General features: G+C 32.7%; 1 protein-coding gene across 1 annotated transcript; it reads right to left on the bottom strand.

Annotated features, from left to right (window-relative positions):
- Nucleotides 1-10036: 10036 nt before the first annotated feature.
- On the bottom strand, nt 10037-16785 carry LOC11435727 (uncharacterized). Its single transcript, XM_003611111.4, has 9 exons — nt 16587-16785; nt 15201-15352; nt 14828-14915; nt 13948-14215; nt 13300-13359; nt 11980-12077; nt 11769-11894; nt 11540-11629; nt 10037-10564 (listed from the first exon to the last, which is right to left on the bottom strand). The coding sequence occupies exons 1-9, from the start codon at nt 16650-16652 to the stop codon at nt 10442-10444; spliced, it is 1071 nt and encodes a 356-aa protein (XP_003611159.1). The 5' UTR covers nt 16653-16785; the 3' UTR covers nt 10037-10441.
- Between the last annotated feature and the right edge of the window lie 1874 nt (nt 16786-18659).

The following is an 18659-nucleotide window of genomic DNA, read 5'->3' as shown; positions in this document are numbered from 1 at the left end:
ATATATAATAATTTAAGTCAAGTATATGAAAAAAAAAAAAAAAAAAAAAGGGAATAATCTGGTGTGGCAACTGCCACACCATGTTTTAGTGTGGATTTGCCCCTGTGACTACACCACGTAAGGCAGGTATGGCAATTCACCTTGTTGATGATGAACGGGACAACTGGTATAGACCTTGAAAAATGACCTTGTCAGTCGAGGTGATAGGAAAGAAAAATCTATTGTGAGTGTCAGCTCTACGTCGCATCAAGTAGGTTTGACTATTCGCCTTGCTGATGTTGAAATGAACAAATGGTATACACCTTGTAAATGATGAATGGAGCAAATGGTCACAAATTATTTTTTTGTAAGGAAAAACTCTTGAATATATTTTAAGATGTAGTAGTTCAAATCATGCAACGTAGTTGCATGTTCTCAGAGGAAAAATCTATTGTGAGTGTCGACTCTACACCACATAAAGCAGGTTTGGCAAAGCCATGTTGATAATGAATGAACAAATGGTGTACACCTTCCTGATAATGAATGGAACAAATGAACACGGACTATTTTCCTACAAGGAAAAACTATTTAATATATTTTGAGATGCAGTAGTTCAACTCATGCAACGTAGTTGCATGGTCGCAAAAGATAAATCTATTGTGAGTGTCGACTCTACACCATATCGAGCAGGTTTGACAAGTCGTCTCGGTGATGATGGATGAAACAAATGATATACACTTTGAAAAATGACTTTGTCGGTCAAGGTGATGGGAAAGATAATAAGATAGTTTTAAATTTATGGGGAATTATATTTAACACAAAGGAAACAAAATGGTAGCATAACCATAAGTTATCGTGCAACTTCGTGATATGTAAGATTATGAACATGCTCCTTTTGAGGGGTATTGAGTCGTTGTTGATCATTATATCATTGTCCAACGACGATCACCAATGTTCCTCTGATAGATTGAAGTTTTGAGAGTTATGGCAGTTTTGATTTGCATCCCTCGTCTTACTTTAGAATTTTATAAAGTTAAGTTTCTCAATCGGACTAACACATCGGACCATGTCGAAGATTAATAGGCCAACCTCTCATTCTTGTGGTAAGTATGCTCGTATATGTGTCAAAATTGACCTTGAAAACCATGTAGTTCCTTCGATCATGGTTAGAGGCTACAAGTTTATCTTGGGGTACAAGGGTCTCCACTCCATATGCTTTCATTGTGGAAAATATGGACACATGCTTAAAAATTGTCCAAAAAAATATTCCTACAACGACGTCAGAGGCGACTCGACCAATCCTGCAACCAAATAAGTCTTAAGTCCCTGCGAGAACCAACATTAATTTCTGACCAAGACCTGTAAATAAGGTCCGGCAAATAACGCCACAAATTATGAAAACTAATGACGAGGGTGATAAATATGATCATTGGATGTTGGTAAAAAAAAAAAAAAAACTTTCAAAAAATTAGTTTGCAATGTTCCAGTGTGAAATCGAATTCCAATGTGACACCAACAAAATAGAAAATAAACCCAAGATCAAACTTTAGCGGGTTAAGATCCTCTCCATTTTGTAAAATAAATAGAGTTTTCAATTCGGAGAGAGATAGACAAAAAAAAAAGATGATGGATCCTACCACAAAGTGAGTTCCATCATCATTAATTATTTTATACTTTTTTCAAACTTTTTTGTGTCTTTATCTCTCAAAATGGAAGAAAGTGAGAGAAACATAAATGGAGATGATCTTAACTCCACTTTAGCACATTGGATAGAAGTTAAGATCTTCTCCAATTATGTCTCTCTCCATTTCTTCTATTTGAAGAGATAAAGACACTTAAATTTTTTAAAAAAGTAAAATATAATTAATGATTATGTGACTCACTTAATGGTAGGATCCACCATCTATTTTTTGTGTTTATCTCTATCCAAATTGCAAATTCCATTTATTTTATGAAGCAAAATCCTCTTTCTTTAAAGCGAATTCCTGCCCTTTGGGATATTTTGTAATGAATCGATTCGATAGGGAAAAAATAAGGTGGAGATTACTTCTATTGAGGACCAAAGCAAAAGTAAAAGAATAAAAAAAAAACAAAATAAACAAATACCTATCACTATTGACCCCCACACAACCAATCGAGAACAACAATCAAGATCTAAAACACATCAAGAGGGAAAAGAACTCATAGAATTCCACACATACAAGGAAATAAAAATTATACAGCAAGACACCACTAAAAAGTCGATTTTAGGACCTAAAATTCAATAAAAATCGATACATATTAGGGGACTTCTATGGTACACTCGTAAATTACGGTGTACCGGTACTCTCGCTTACAATTTTTATAAATTAACTATCATTTTTTATGAAGAAAATAGGTGTTTGTTGACATATATATTTTAGAAAATATCATTTTATATAAAAAAAAAAAAAAAAAAAAACATCATTTCATTTTTTATAAAAATCATACTAATTTTTTTACATTTTATTGTAAAAAATACTCAAAATTCTCTATTATGCGTAATAAGAATTCAGAAAAATCAAATTTTATTGCGTTGACGTTTTTGGTAAATAAGATTTAGTTATTATAATTATAGGTGATAGAAAATAATTTTTTCCTACAAAAAATAACTCATTTAACTATTAATTTAAAAATTTGGTGTACCAATACACTTAAATTGTTGGGTGTACCATAGAACTTGCAAAAAAATATATGTTGAAATCTGAAAGCGATAATCCAACGTACATAGAAAGACGATCTCGTCCTCGAGCAAATGAAGTACATGCAAAATAAGAGAGGAGGAAGTTCATTTTGGGATATTCATTGAAGAGTTTTAACCTATAGCATTTGCATGGGTATTGAGAGTTAGGAGAGACAAAATTAAAGTCAATCTTAATTCTACCTATAGCATTCTACCATAACTCTAGTTAGAAGTCATGATACTCACAAACAAGCTAACCTCAATTTTCAATGGAGGGTCAATAAAGATATTTTTAACATGTTAATCTTAATATATATGTGCTTAGAGCACCTCCATCGGAGGTTCCTTGATCAAGCTTGTCACCATGTCTTTCTAAAGTTTGCATTTGGAGTTCGCCAATATAGAATAATGGTCTTTGATGAAGTAATGGTCACAAAAGAAAATCAAATTTGTTAAACACATCAAATGTAAGTAAGTTAAAGTTGTAGATTGATTGCTCATGATTTAGTAAGAGTTGGTATTTTAAAGTGATATGACATTATAGACTCCACTTAATACATTAATGATGTCTTGCATTATTGGAGATACCATTGCCGGAGCTAGGAATTTTATCGAGCTTGGACAAAATTTTGATCGCAAATTCACATGCTATATAATATATAAATAGTCATAAATCGAAATAAAAGAGACTTGTCATTTTGTCGATAAAAGTACAATTTAAAATAAGAGATATGAAACATAAATTGTCAATAGTGTGCTAAATAAAATTAGGAGGTAAATGCCATTTATGAGACCTCATTGCGCGGAATGTTCGAATAATATCAACATCATCAAATGACTTGAATATCTCCCGCTCGATGTAACATATCATCAAGTCATTGAACCACACATCGTTGATCATGTTGGTAACAATTCTTTCTCACGGGCTTATAAGATTATTTTACTAGCTTATTGACATGGCTTGATAACTGGTTTACTTCTACCAATTTGTTGATGTTGATAATAGCTTTGGTGCACCCGCTATTGTTGAAGATCCATAAATTAGAAGTTAAAATCTCATTAATTATGTCATATTGTAGAAGTGATTTTTTTATGTATAAAGTGATTGTAAGTTTTTTATGTATGAAGTGATTGATACCATAAATTAAATTAACAATGGAGTGTGTGTGTGTAGATAGATAGATAGATAGATAGATAGATGGATTTTGATTTATGTGAGTATTGAGTATTTTTGTGCGTATTGAGTATTGGTTTGAGCGAATTAATAGTTAGGGAGAATTATTCTAGTTAAGTCACTTCAACAATTTATTCTAAAAGTTGATTATAGTAATTGATTTCAAATTCCAATGATAGTAATTATAATATTTTATTATATTGATTAAATTAATTTTAGTGGTAATTTTATGAATTATTCATCTTTAGAATTTATAGTAGAATATATATATATATATATATATATATATATATATATATATATATATAATGATAAGTTTTAGTGACAACCAAACCATAGGTAGAGGTCCATAATGCATTTTAAAATGGTCGACCAGAGGTATGATGTTTCAAGAGAGGAAAAATTATGCAGAAAATTCTGAATACAGGCCAAAGTACATCCCTGAGCCAGTATGGAATCAATTAATACATTATTGGCCATCCGATAAAATTTTTAAGAATTTATCAGTGGCAAACACTGCAAATCGTGCTTCAACTCAAGGTAGCTCAATTCATACTGCTGGTTCTATATCTATGGATGAGAAGGAATGTAGGATGGTAAGACACGTGATATTTTCTCATTAATTTGTGAAAAACATATTGGAAATTTTCTCATTCAAGTTATGGAAAAAATGTAGGAGAATGAAACAGGAGTCAAGCCTCCAGTGGAGGAGGTATTTGCTATTTGCCATATCAGAAAAGATAAGAAATGGGTTGATAGTAGAGCTGAGCATGCCTATGCAAGTAGATCTTTAACATTACATATTTATCTATAATTTAGTTATGATAATAGAGCTGAGAAAGGCAGAAAGCTGGCCACCACACCTGGTATCAAACAGACCTGCTAACAAAGCAGCCTGCCCACGGCAACTAGCCGAACCAAAACCAGATTTATCTATGATTTTACTAAAATTACAGATTTTAATTGGTTGTTAGTTAAATGACAATGAAGTGAAAAGCAGAGCTTTTGGAAATATCAATGTCTCAAAATCAAGAGGAAGAAGGATTGTCTTCTAAAAGCCATCATAATATGCCAGATGACTTGACTATTTGGAAGGAAGTAGCTCCTAAAGGTAAAAAAGGAAAATTATATGGTTTAGGTTCTATAGGAACAAATACTTCGAAGTATACTATTCGTTCATGCTCAAATGCCTTTAAGGAAAAAAACATGGAACAAGAGCTATTAAAATGGAAAGAAAAGGTAAAAGAGCAAGAACGTATAAACCAAGAGCAAAAACAAAAATTGGAGCAGTAACAAAAAAGAATTGAGTCAAATGAAAGCATGCTTGCAACTTTATTTGAAAAGTTGAATATGCCATTGCCTCCAAACTTTGCTTGTGCGACACCTATGCAAGATGAACCAAATGATGTTAGTGAAGCCTCTAATGGAAACAATGATGATAATTTTGGATTTCAATGATAAGTTTGGCCTAACTGGTTTTCTGTTGTTCAACTGTTTTGTGGTTGTTGCTGCCAGTTTCACTTTTTTTTTTTTTTGATGAATTATGTGTTTGACTGCTGCTGTCTTGTATTTGGCTTCGTCATGGGAGTTCCTTTTGGTTGGAGTTATGTTTGCAAACCTATTTACCTTGTTTTTTTGGTTATTTCCTTTTGGTTGGAGTTATGTTGTCTCCCCTATCCCTGGTAGTGCACTTCATTGTGTTACTTTTATTGTTGAGTACTGACTAATGAACAATTTAGTCATGTTAGTTTGTGATATATTGCGTTAGAACATTGACAACTTATATAAATCTAATTTATATAATTTTGTTTCAGACAATGAGCATTTGTTTACTCTTGAATTATTATTTATTTTTATTTGATTTAGTATGTATTATTGAATATCAATTTTACATATTGGAATTTATCCCAAACCCATTAAAAAATATAAATTGTGGCAATTTTGTAAAAAAAAAAAAATTATAACCACAATTGAAAAGCGTGGAAAATATTTTAAAGCAATTTTAATCCGTCCGAAAATCGTTTGACAATTTATCTTGAATCCGTCTGAAAACCGTAGGAAATTATAACTCAATTCCGTCTGAAAATCATAGGAAATTAAATTAAATTCCGTCTGAAATCCGTAGGAAATTAGATTCAGTTCCGTCCGAAAATCGTAGGAAATTAAATTCAATTCCGTCCGAAATCCGTTTGAAATTTAGTCCAATATCCCACAACTGTGTTTGTGCTCAAACCGTACGAAATCCGTCTGAAATATATTTCAGACGGAATTTGGGACGAAAATACGATTTGCGACGCGGCTTTTTCGGACAACACCCAATCTATCCGAATTCCGTCCGAAAATGCATTTCCGTCCGAATTCCGTGGGAAAGTTCCGTCCCAAAACCGTCCGAAATTTCGTCCGAAAATGACCTTTTTTTAGTAGTGGTCTCCTTAGAATTACCTACGTTTTTTCCGTAGGTAAATGTGGAAAACATGTGGTGACAGCTATTTGACAATGACAGACAGATTTAGCTACGAAAATTTTCCCTATAATGACGGATTTTGACTGTCACTATAAGTCAAATTTTTTACAAATTTCTTGTAGCGATTCAAAGAAAGCATCGGTTGAACCCGGGCGTGTGTCCAGGCTAGCTGGGCCCTAAAAACATCCCTGAGAGATACTTTTTTAGACATTTGTCAATGAAGATTGAAGACAATATGCAAAGATATAATGTTTGTTTGATGGCTGATTGAGAAGTGAATAATTGAGGTGATAAAAAAATTGAGTGTTTTTTCATAAGAAAAATGATTCAGTCTTCTATCGAGGCATTCACATATCAATATCAATAAAATTGAATATATCAACTTTTTTTTATGTGGTGGTCGAGGTTTGAACCTCGAACCTTGCATATATTATACATTGTCCCTACCAGCTGAACTATGTTTACAAGGACGAATATATCAATTTTTTTTTGTGGTGGCTGGGATTTGAACCCCAAACCTTACATATATTATGCATTATCCTTACCGAGCTAAGTTCACGAGGACAAATATATGAACATTTTAAAAGAGTACTAATAGTACCCAAAAAGAGAAATAGTTTATGAAAAATGAAGATATGTTCGCGTCTACTGTCTACCATATTGAAAATTAAAAATAAATAAAAAGTTTTAGAGAAATTAAAAAATAACTTTTAAAACTTTTTTTTACTAGACTACATTTTTTTTTTAAAGACAACACTCTATTTAAAACTTGATTAGTACTAATAACACACTTTTTAACCTTTCTTTAAAAAAAAAAAAAAGTTTAAAAAGTACATTTTTCCATATACTCGATTGAAGTTTACTTTGACCCCAACAAATTCTATGTATACCATATAAAGAAACGGAGAAAATGCATTTCATATCTACCATATTTGAAATTAAAACAATAAAAAGAAAAAGTTTTGGAGAACTAGAAAATGATAAAATCTCTGTACTAAATATGAGATTAGATGAGATCACGTGAACAAGCAATTCTAAAGTACCACTGCACATTTCGCATGTCACATCATCACGACAAAAATATCCATTAAGATTCTCAAGTACCATGTTTTTTTCAACCCAATTCTACTTTTGTTTCATGCTTACTTGATATTGCTCCATCCGTTCTATTTTAAATTTTAAAAATGTATACTATTTATATATCATACTTTGAATATTTTTTTTTATTAATATATAAAGATAAATTATAACATATAAGATAGACTAGGTCTATAGTAGAAGATTGGAAGCTTGCAAATGCCCCTTGTACTAATGGGCAATATGCACACACTGCTGATCAGTAGCTCACAAAACCCCTGCTGTTGCGGCTGCTGTTCCGGTTCGTTGACAGCCTCCCGCAATAGAAGCGACGTTGGTATTTGTCTTCGAGATGAAGGCGGTGGGTTTGTTCTAGCCAAAACAATCAACTTTGTTGGTGTTTACTCGATTGATATTGACGAGGCTTTGGGTCTCTATCTATCACGCCTTGTAATGGGCGAGTGACATGCAACCCGATAATATCGACTTTGAAATTGATTCCAAAACCACGAAAGAGACCATTTACTCAGGTAGAGAAAACATATCTGATTTAGGTACTATTATCACGGTTTACTCGGGTGGATTTTGCTAGGAGACAAACAAATGTGGTTGCTCATACTCTCGTAGGAGAGATCATGTTCCTAGCTAATCCCGTCGTTTATTTTCATCTACCTTATTGTATTGAAACTTTGATCATTAATGATATGCTATAAACACCTTTGTTTTAAAAAAAAAGAAGTTAGATTTATCTCAACGAATATTTTTCAAATATCAAATTTTCATAATTTTTTCTAATAAATTAATAAAAATATTTAAAATCAAAATTATACATGGATATACGTGATAAAGTTGCCTGTAATATATAATACAAGACCGATGATGTAGTTGATAGTAATTGATACCAAGAAATGGCGACAAATACTAATTCATGGGCAATTGTTTCTCCAAAATCAATATTTTTTTTTTATCCCAAAACTAAATACATTCAACGTTGTTATGAGCCTTTTAAATACGATGCTCCCTGACTTGATGTCATTGTTTGCAAGAGGAAAATGACTGGTACCAGAACCTATCTGCACTGAAATTTTTGTCTTGAAGCCCTTTTTCAGTTTTTTCTGCACACACCTCTGATTTAATGAGCCATTTGCACATGCTAAGGAAATAGATCTTTCTCCATATCAATAATTTTCAGATGGAAGAAGTCGTGCCCATTTGCTTTTGACAGTTATTGAGTGATATCTCAAACACAGTTTCTGACATAGGCTTGCTCACTAAATCTAGAAGTAAACATTTGAGTGATGTAAAGGAATGATGGCCACTTCTAGTTCTCATCTCCCATACCTTCAGTTCTCACTCCGTATATTTTTTTCTTGCTGACATATTATTATAACTCATTGTATGTTGTCAAAAAAACTTTTTTTTTTATTTATATATATGGAGGTGTATTTTACAATTCAGGCTAGAGCGTTTAATCAGCCTGGAATTGGTTAAGTAGGTGCATTTCGAAAAACAAATTTTAATTCCTCAAATTGTAAAATAAACAATTTAGTATTTTCGTTGAAAAGAATCAATATAATATTTTAAAAGGTTAAATTGCAAAAGTATTTGATATGATAAGACTCAAATTAATTATCCACTTTCTTGCACCAAGTATATATAAATTTTAGTAAAAAAAAAAAAAAGTGCATAAATAAATTTTACTGTTAAATAGGGATGGCAATGGATATGGTACTATAGTACCCATTTCCATACCCACGTTTGTAAAAAAACTCGTACCCAAGTCCATATCCTCGTAGGCAACAACTTCAGTGTCCTTCCCTATGCCTTATGGGCACTTAAGTACCCATACCTGCACTTTAGCCATGAAAAGATAATAAAAAACACCACAATTGAAATAAAACTATGATTCAAATTTTTTTAAAATCAACTCACAAAATAATATGAATCGTAATATTTAGACAAATAAAAAACATCCAAAATATACCTGAAAAAAAAAATAGATACCTTACATCAGTTATACGTTAAAAAGTTGTAGTTGCATGTTAAAGTTCTAATAAATTGTTACTAAAGCCTTTATTAAGCTGTTTTAGATTTAGGGTTAGGCTTCTTCAAAAAAACAGGTTTAGGATTAAGCTTAAATAGTTAAATAAATTAATTAATTTTACACCAAAAATAAATAAATTATCTAAATACATATATGCGGGTTGCGAGGCTGGGTAGTACAGTGTCCATATCCGTGTCCATACCCATTCAAATTTACTGGTAATTACCCATATCCATGAAAGTGGAATTTTACCCTATCCATAGCAGGTTTTTTTTTTTTTTTTTTGGTGCCCATAGGGTATGGATCCAATAGCCATAGAAAAAAGAACAAATAATGTAGCCTTTTTTAATTAATTAATTACTGTATAAATTTGTTGGGTACACGTCCTTTATTTACTTTGACGGCCTAAAGTATTTTTTGTAGAGACTAAATTAACATTGGTCTTAAAATCCTAGTTCAACTCACAAATGCCAAAATTGCAAGGCCGGACGCCGTGACCCGATTTCAAACCCGGGACCTCACAGTTGTGAGTTTAATTTTAGTAGATTACAACTTCTAAGATAAAATAAAAAATAAAAAATTTACCGACATTTTCAATTTAAGCAACAAAATCAATGCCTCGTAACATGATTTTTATAAGTTCCAATGTATATTCACCATGGTTTTCACCATAATTTTGATGTTTTTCGAAGACACTAGATCGTCCAATTCACTCAAAATTTGCCTTGCTTATAGCATGGAAAAAGTAGAACTATTGGTCCAAGGCATAGGCAGTGTATTCATCACATTCACACCTAAACAACATTTGCATTGATCTACGGGATTATAGATGGTACACAAGTAACAGCCTCTAAACAGAGGGTCCAACATAGCAAAACTGACACTTTTCAAAGAAAAAAAATCGAATTTTGGGAAAGGGCGAAAATTGAAGGTGGATGTAGTATTCAGTAACTTTTGATTGTGCAGGTTGGCACAATAATCGTAACTCTCGTTCATGTACTCTCAAGATGCTGGAGCATATTCTTGAATAGTTGAAGCCAGTTTATTTCGATCATCTTCTGTTTTCATCCGGATCAAAAATGTACGTGCAACAACAATATCATCTCCACCACCATCGGCATTACCCTACAGAAATTCTCAAGTTTCACATACGTTTTCTATTGGCTATTCAATCATATAACATGCGGTAAAACTACTCAGAAAAACAAAGATACTAATATTGGACCATTATTAAATACTATAATATATTCTGTTATCTTTCTCTTGAAGGGAAAACTAATAGAAAAGCTAAAAGTATCAATCAGCTCATGAAAAAAAGGATGCTTTTAGCTTTTTTAAGAGACTGAACTTTTGTAACATTTCAGGACAATTATTGCAAAAAATTTCATTGTTTCCTATGCAACACTTTGAAAACAGAAATAAAATAAAATAAAACAATAAAATAAAAGTGTTTTGGATCTGCTGTGTGTTTTCTGAAATCACAAGTTGACGAGAAAGCAACATATTGTACTTCTTTGTTTTCGGCTTTTCGTGGTGGATGACATTGGGACGTGGAAAAGTGAAGCCAGACACGGATCAAAACATGCTAAGAGAATATTTTTGTACTTAAAAGGAAAATATAAACCGAAAAGGATCCTGATTTAACATGGAAGAACCAACAATGAAAAACACAAATAGTTATGCAATGTGACAGGGCTGCTTCATTGACATTAAAGGATCCACATTCCCTGGAGTCGAGAAATCTTGAATAAGCCACAATGTTGCATCTTGGGCCATTTGATCAATGACTGAACAGCTCACCTTTCAACTTGTTAAATTGGATTCAAAATATGTAGTTGAAACATGAGTTGTCAGATGATCTTTGATTAGACAGTCTGAGATGCGTGAATGCAAAAAATTCAGGATTTACAACTACAGGAAATCCAAAACCTTCATTGTATGACTACCTACATGCACTGTAGTCTGCAACCTAGTCTAAACATGTCAATTTTCCTTTCAACTCTCTAAACGATCCAGACATTAATTTTAGATAGTGGTTTTTCTAAGTTTCCCTATATGATGAAACTTTTCAGCTAAATGTGCAAGTTTTCACTTTCTTACCGCAGTATGAAATATTGCAACGAGAGAGTTCTTCTGTGGATTTGTCTTGATTCCAGGATACAACAAGGCATTGAGAAGAATTTTCCCTACCTGCCATCGGTAAATGTAAACAGAAACTGAAAAAATAAGTGAAAATCTCAATGCAAAAGCTAGAAAGCCTAGGAATTACATTCAGGTCAATTCCCTGAAGAGATACCAGTATGTAAGAACTGAGAACGTATAAACAAACCTCATTTCGAACAACAATTGTAGGTTTAGACTCTTTGGTAGCCTTGGCGACCCCTTCTTTGCATTTAATGGATAGATTGCCCATTCCTCTATCTTTCCATACATCTTTATCTGTTGGGTCACTTGACTGAAGATACCAAGGGGACAAAATCAAGCTGAATTGAAACAAGAGCTGAAAAATAAATATGATGCCTAATAATTAAGAAACAAACCTTCACATAAAGCTTGCACTTCACTTCATGCACAACTGATACACCTTTCTCTTCCGACTTCTTCACTGATGGGCTACTGGGCTCCTCCTCCTCATTTTCTGAGACCAAATAAACATCATGCAATCAACGTGAAACCTTATGTACATAATTTGGTAATGTCATAAACAAGGCAAGCAAAGTCATTGATGGATTGCAAGATGTTAAGCTACAGTACAAGGTCACAGTGAAAATCAATCATTCAGTAATGAGCTGGCCCGATTGCATTCAAATGTTATAATAGTCAGAAAAGCTTTTCAACAATAAAAAAACCTTAAACAATGTTCTAGCATTTATCTCAAAAGTTAAAAATAGCAGCGAATAGGAAAACATTTTATAAAAACCACATAGTAGACTCTCTTATCTTCAAATTTGAAACAATCGTAATATCTGAGACTCAGCAATCAGCTTGGCATTGAAAAAGGGCAACAAAGTACTATAAAGCAACAATCAACTTGGCATAATAACCAAAATAATTAGCCACTGAATAATTTTTAGGGGGGATACAAACTTTAAAAAACATGATATATCCGTGTTCTGGTCACTCAAAACCACTATTTTCTTCAATAAAGAATATTTTGACAAATTGTTCCTTTTGGGTAAAGTTAAATAAATACAACTCATAGGTGAAGGCCAGAAGATCTGCTTAATAACAAACCCAATCCAGCAGTATCATAAGAAAAAAATTGAAAAAGAAATGCAGGAAGGAAAGAAAGAACATGTATTCCAGTGTCAAAGCGCTTCAAGAACGAGTTAACAGGTTATGATGGAAAGATCTGTATTTGGGTACCCAATTGATAGGGATAAATAACTGTATGCTAAGGTTCACTATCTGTTTTCTACTCTGCCATTTTAACACTCTTGTCTCCCGTTAAATCCTCACTTAGTGGGAAAAGGCTTGGTTGTTTTTGTTGTTGTTGTTTCTCCCATTAAATAGAAGTTTCTACCACTATTTAGGGGGGCAGAGGAGATTCCATGTTATGTCACAAAAGCTGCAGATTAAAAATTATGCCCTCTCCAACAAATGGTAACTTTCATCATAAGCATACAACTACGTATTTTGAATCAGATTTAACAAGTTGAAAGGTGAGCTGCTCAATCATTGTTTCAAACACGTATTTTGAATCCAATTTAACAAGTTAAAACATGAAGGAACAAAGGTTAATATACACATTCCTACAACAGCATGAGGGACCAGCAAGAGGATAGGGCTGAACTTTCACTGATCAAAAGTTAATGACATGCCTATGAGAAGAGCAAGAGGGAAAAGCATTGTATTCTCACCAGCATCCGCATCATCTGAAGCGTTGTGATTGGAGTTGGAGGGGGCTGAACTTTGATTTCCTAAAACAAAATACAGAACTTTAGTAGCCAATCATAAAAGTGTCAATGGGAGGTGTCACTCCCTCCTTTTCACAAAAAACAAATCATAAAAGTGACGTGACTTTATGCCCAAGTTCAAGGTATAGCACTAAACTGGATAAAATAAATGGCAGAATAGATTATTAAGTATGTAACTATAAATTTGCCAACCTTTATTGCTATTATTTTACAAATTTGTATCTATACGCAATGTGAAGTTCTAGACATGACATGAGGTCATGGTCATCCCTAAAGGACACCTGACACATCATAATCTCAGCATGACATAACTTCATAGCTCTAATTCGTTAATAGACTCCAAAGCCAGCTTAACATAACTTCAACAGAAATCTCAACTATCGAAGATGGGTATCTGTCATCTAAACTTCAACAAAAAAAAATTCACCATCCGATCAAAATTTTCGGTCTTTCATTGATAAATATTCACAGACATAGTTTACATGTTGAATGGTGTGTATGGGGTACCACAAATGTGACCCATTTTAGAGTTAGTTCAACAATTGAGAAGAAGATATATTGGGTGTTTTTAAAAAAGTCAGAAAGACCTACCACCAAACGTAAAAAGGTTTTGATTTTGATTTTGATTTTGACTGTTCGAAAATATTCCAGGGCTCCATGGACTAGCAAAACTTGTAGTAGTAGTAGTACTAACAGGAGGAGATCCAGATTTTTCTCCAAAATTTTTATTTTCTTTGTTTGTTACTTCCGGCAAAAACTTTTTCCCAGCAAAAGAAACACCAGCACCGGCACCGGGCGTAGAATTTTCTGCCTTGGTGGCATTTGCTTTGAGCCAGTTGACAACATCACTAAATTTTTCCTGAAACAATACACATTACATGGTCAATGTTTTTAACTCTGCAGACCCACACTATTATTATTTATTAAGCATGTTAAATAAAATGTTCTCAAGAAAGAATGGGTGTGCATGCTAATACTAGCTCAAAGCATTCATGTTACAAGAAGCCATGGGCAAGGAGTAGAGTAACAAGCAAAAATACTCTAGTATAGTTTAGCTGCGACACCCAATGCATTGAAGAAAAAGGAGCTAGTTAAAGTGTTCATGTTACAAGAAGGATGCGCAAAAACAGAAAGCATTTATATTTGTCCTTGTAGAAATACACAGGCACCAATTCTAGGTAAAAACATATACAAATGATATCATCATAAGTTTATAAACGTGAATGGTTAATTTTAAAGTGGGAGGCATGTTTTAACATATGTAGGTGTGAGTGTATCTGATACTGATATAGTGTGCATACATATGCTTATTTCATTGCAGCATACACAGCCACATATTACTAGATATGGAATCAGCTTCTTGCATACGGCACCTTCCATAACATATTACTTGGGTATATATAGTAACACCGGATAAATTATAATTATAAGTATATATATGCTTAGCGCATTAAACCATGTGAAGAATTACCATAATGCCTGTAGCGTGATCTAAGTAATCTCTGACACCATCTTCCCAAAGCTCATCAGGATGGTTCTTTAATTGTGTTTGAACCCAGCTGTGAGAAAGACACACATCATAACAATAAGAGAGGTTGTGGAATAACAATAACCAACAGAACATTCATAACCATACAAATCCAAATTCCTTTAACCTAGATTTTAACATATCAAGACATCGTGTTCTATGAAAAGTGACAACCACTAACGAATAAGCTAAACCAAAGAATAGAACAATGAATCAAGTCTAATTATCTAGACCAAACCCTTTTCTCATTGACAGGAAAATTGAAATGCAGAAATTAAGAAAAAGAAAATTTGTTGACGTTAAATAAAAGACGAACCTTGCAAACTGGGTATTTAAAGCTCTCACATGCTGCTGGGATGACTCTGCCCGTTTCATATCCAATGAGGGTGTTGCCATCATCAGTTGTTGGGATGGTTCAGCCCTATGGACATCAAAGAGAGATCCTTCCATTATTCTTTTATTCCGAAACTGCAACACGTTAAAATGGAGGTATAATAAGCTTCCACATAAAGATAATGGTAATGACAAAGCTCAAAGACAATTTAACATACAGAGTTACTGACATTAACCATTAAGCCTGTCATGAAAAAAGACATTAACCATTAAGAGCGTCTTTAGGTAAACATATTACTAATTGCTGAATAAGAATGACAATTCTTTCTCATCCAACATAAAATCAAAACCTGCATACAGAGGGAATGTCAAATACAATCCCTTTGGCATTGCAAGTCCTCAAACTCTAGAAAACAAGTTTCACTCAGCAAAAGACATAAACACTTAAAAGCATAAATTTTGGGACTACATTGTAAGTAAGATAAGCATACAATGATAAACTAAACAAACAACAAGAACAAATTTTGAACAGAAATGACCAGTTTCAATGCCCAACACTCTCCCACAATACTGAAACTAATGACTTGCGAGGATGTTTGTAAAAAAGGTTAATAATCAAAACACTTTTAAAATATACAAAGTTCTGATTGTATGTCTGGTTCCACTTATGGAGGAATCAAAATTGATTCTAGAGGTGTAGAATTGATTTTGACATGTTTAGTTGCTTAAGAATAGAATTGATTCTAACATGAAGCTAGAAATTGGAGTTTTCAATTCTAGAATTGATTTTTATATTCAAAGTTATGGTTCAAACCACTTTTACATGAATGTATTCCCTCAACAATTTTTCTCACCGCAGAACCAAACACACAAATGTAGAATTGATTTTGATATGTTTGGAAGTTCCCAAGTAAAATTGAGTTTGCTAATTTGCTTCAAAAATTGATTCTAACCTTAAGCTAGAATCCGTACCTTTTGGCTTCTACAATCAATTTTACCTTTGAATCCACGTATTCATAAGTGCATCAAACATAAATAATTTTACATTCAGCTCACTTCTAGCCAACATAATCAATTTTACAAAATCAATTTGTGACGGTGCGCAGAACCAAACATACACTACTTAATTGCAAACAAGTAGAACTTAAAACAAGCATTTTCAGAACTCACTTAAACACATTCAATATTGCTAACAAAACATACATACTTAAAAAAATAAAAAATAATAATCATCTTTGAGTACTATAGCAGCTGGAATATTCTCACAGAATAAAAAAAAAAAAAAAAAAAAAAAAAAAAGCTAAAGTAACGAAATAAAATTGAATAAAATTGGAATTAAGTAGCTGAAGCTTGAAAACGACGAACTTACTTGCGTTTCGTTGTTATCAGCACGGTTAGGTTCCGATACAGCCAAACGCTTTGAACCTCTCATCATCGATTTTTAAAATTAGGGTTTTGTTCTGTGACAATTATGAATGGATTCGCAGATGCAGAAAATTGAACTCGATAATAACCTGAAGGAGACAATAAAAATTGAACCAAAACTGAAAAAGCCACTTTTTAAAAATAAAATAAAAAGGGTACTTTACAAATTATGATTAAATAAATAAAAATAAAAATATTAGTGTAGTTTTTATGCAATAATAGGTCCGTTGGATCGGGTGGGGAATGTAATTTCAATTGAGACCGTTGGATGAAGACACGATTAGGGTTACACGGGCACCGTATGCTTCACATGGAGCACGTGTTGTACTGATTATTTGTCCACGTTGATCAAATAAGGGCCACATGTCTTGTCTAAGCCCAACGGCTAATTTATCGTACAACAACTTAACTTACAAGAGTAATAATAACTACATTATACACCCCCCAAAACTGGTTATAATCTTAAAAATTCAAGTTTTGATTTTAAATACTTTTGGGAATGAAATGAGATTATATAAACGAAACGACATGTTGAACGGGTTTTTACTATATAGTAGGTAAATGAGCATCATTTGCTTTTTGCTAATCAAGGATATGAAAAACTCATGTAGGTAAATGAGTAAACAATTATGATAAAGAGGAGATGAAATGCAAATAGAAAGAGTGGCATTTTCATAAACAATGAGCACAATGTTTTGATATTTTTAAAATTCTGAATTACTATATTTTATTTAAAAAAAATTGTAAAAGAAAATGATGACAAAATTATTGAGTTTGTCATCTTTTATGTTTGTTATTAGTTGGAGTGAAAATGAAAATAAAAAACGTGATAAGTAAGCATACCCTAAAAAGAAAGTTAAGAACGAGATGAAATCGTAATAAAAGTAAAAGAAAAGTTGAGAATAATGGAAGAATTGCATTGAATTCAATTAAACAATAATTTGAAAGTTCATGTGAGAAAAACGGGTCAATATTCTCTTCATTTATAAATTTTTTCATTTGTTCCATTTAGAGAGATAAAGACACATAAAAATAAAAAATAATTAATGATGGTGGGACCCGCTTAGTGATAGGACCCACCACTTGTTTTTTTGTATCTATCTCTCTCCAAATTGCAACAAATGAAAAAATTTATAAATGGAGAGGATCTTGACCCGAGAAAAACTATCCACATATATATTCCAGCTGCTATAATACTCAAAGATTATTTTAATTATACAATTTTAATTTTAATTAGGTTAGATGAGAAAGAAAATAGTTTTCATTACATTTGGTATTAGAAATTCTTAATAGTTGTAGGTCAAAACTTTGGAAGTTATTTATAGGACTTATAGTAGCGAAAATAAGACTTTAATTATACAACCCTAGGATACATTTTGTTATAAGGAAAATTTAGGGTGAAAGCATGATCTTCAGTTCAAGGTAAAAAAAGCTTTAATGCTCAAATGACACTTACAATGAATTTACTTTTTTTTTAATCAAACTAAAATGACAAGCACTGTTTGGTCATTCTTTGACAAGCACTGTTTGGTTTCATTCCTTGCCTCCTTCTTTGGCGGTTGATTTTGTTAGGGATAGATGTGGTTTGCCCAATTTCCGCTTTTCTTAGGCATCTATGTCTCTTTTTGTTTTTGTTCTTTTCTTCTTTTGAGGGTTTTGGTCTAGTCCCCCCTCTTTGTATATATTTTCCCCCTTTTTTTTAATAATATTATGTATCAAGACGGCGGTAGAGGATGGGGGTCTCTGTAGGGTGCCAACCTAGTTGGGATGCTTCAGTTTCCCCCTTATGCCTAACCGTCCTCTTGGCCTTATCCAAAAAAAACTAAAATGAGATATATTATTAACTTAAAGGTGAACCACCGCAACCAAAACATATTACGAGAGAAACACCACAAAACAGTTACAAAGTCACCTGTGCCGAAAATAGGCAAGCATTGCCAAAAAATAAGAAAAAAATAGATGATAGAGACCGTTACAATGAATTTACTTTTAACTCCATCCACTTAAGCATATCACT

This window comes from Medicago truncatula, chromosome 5 (genome assembly GCF_003473485.1).
Source record: "Medicago truncatula cultivar Jemalong A17 chromosome 5, MtrunA17r5.0-ANR, whole genome shotgun sequence".
Classification (NCBI taxonomy): Eukaryota; Viridiplantae; Streptophyta; class Magnoliopsida; order Fabales; family Fabaceae; genus Medicago; species Medicago truncatula.
Note: the sequence above shows the minus strand (reverse complement) of the source record. Positions and strands in the feature narration are given on the sequence as shown.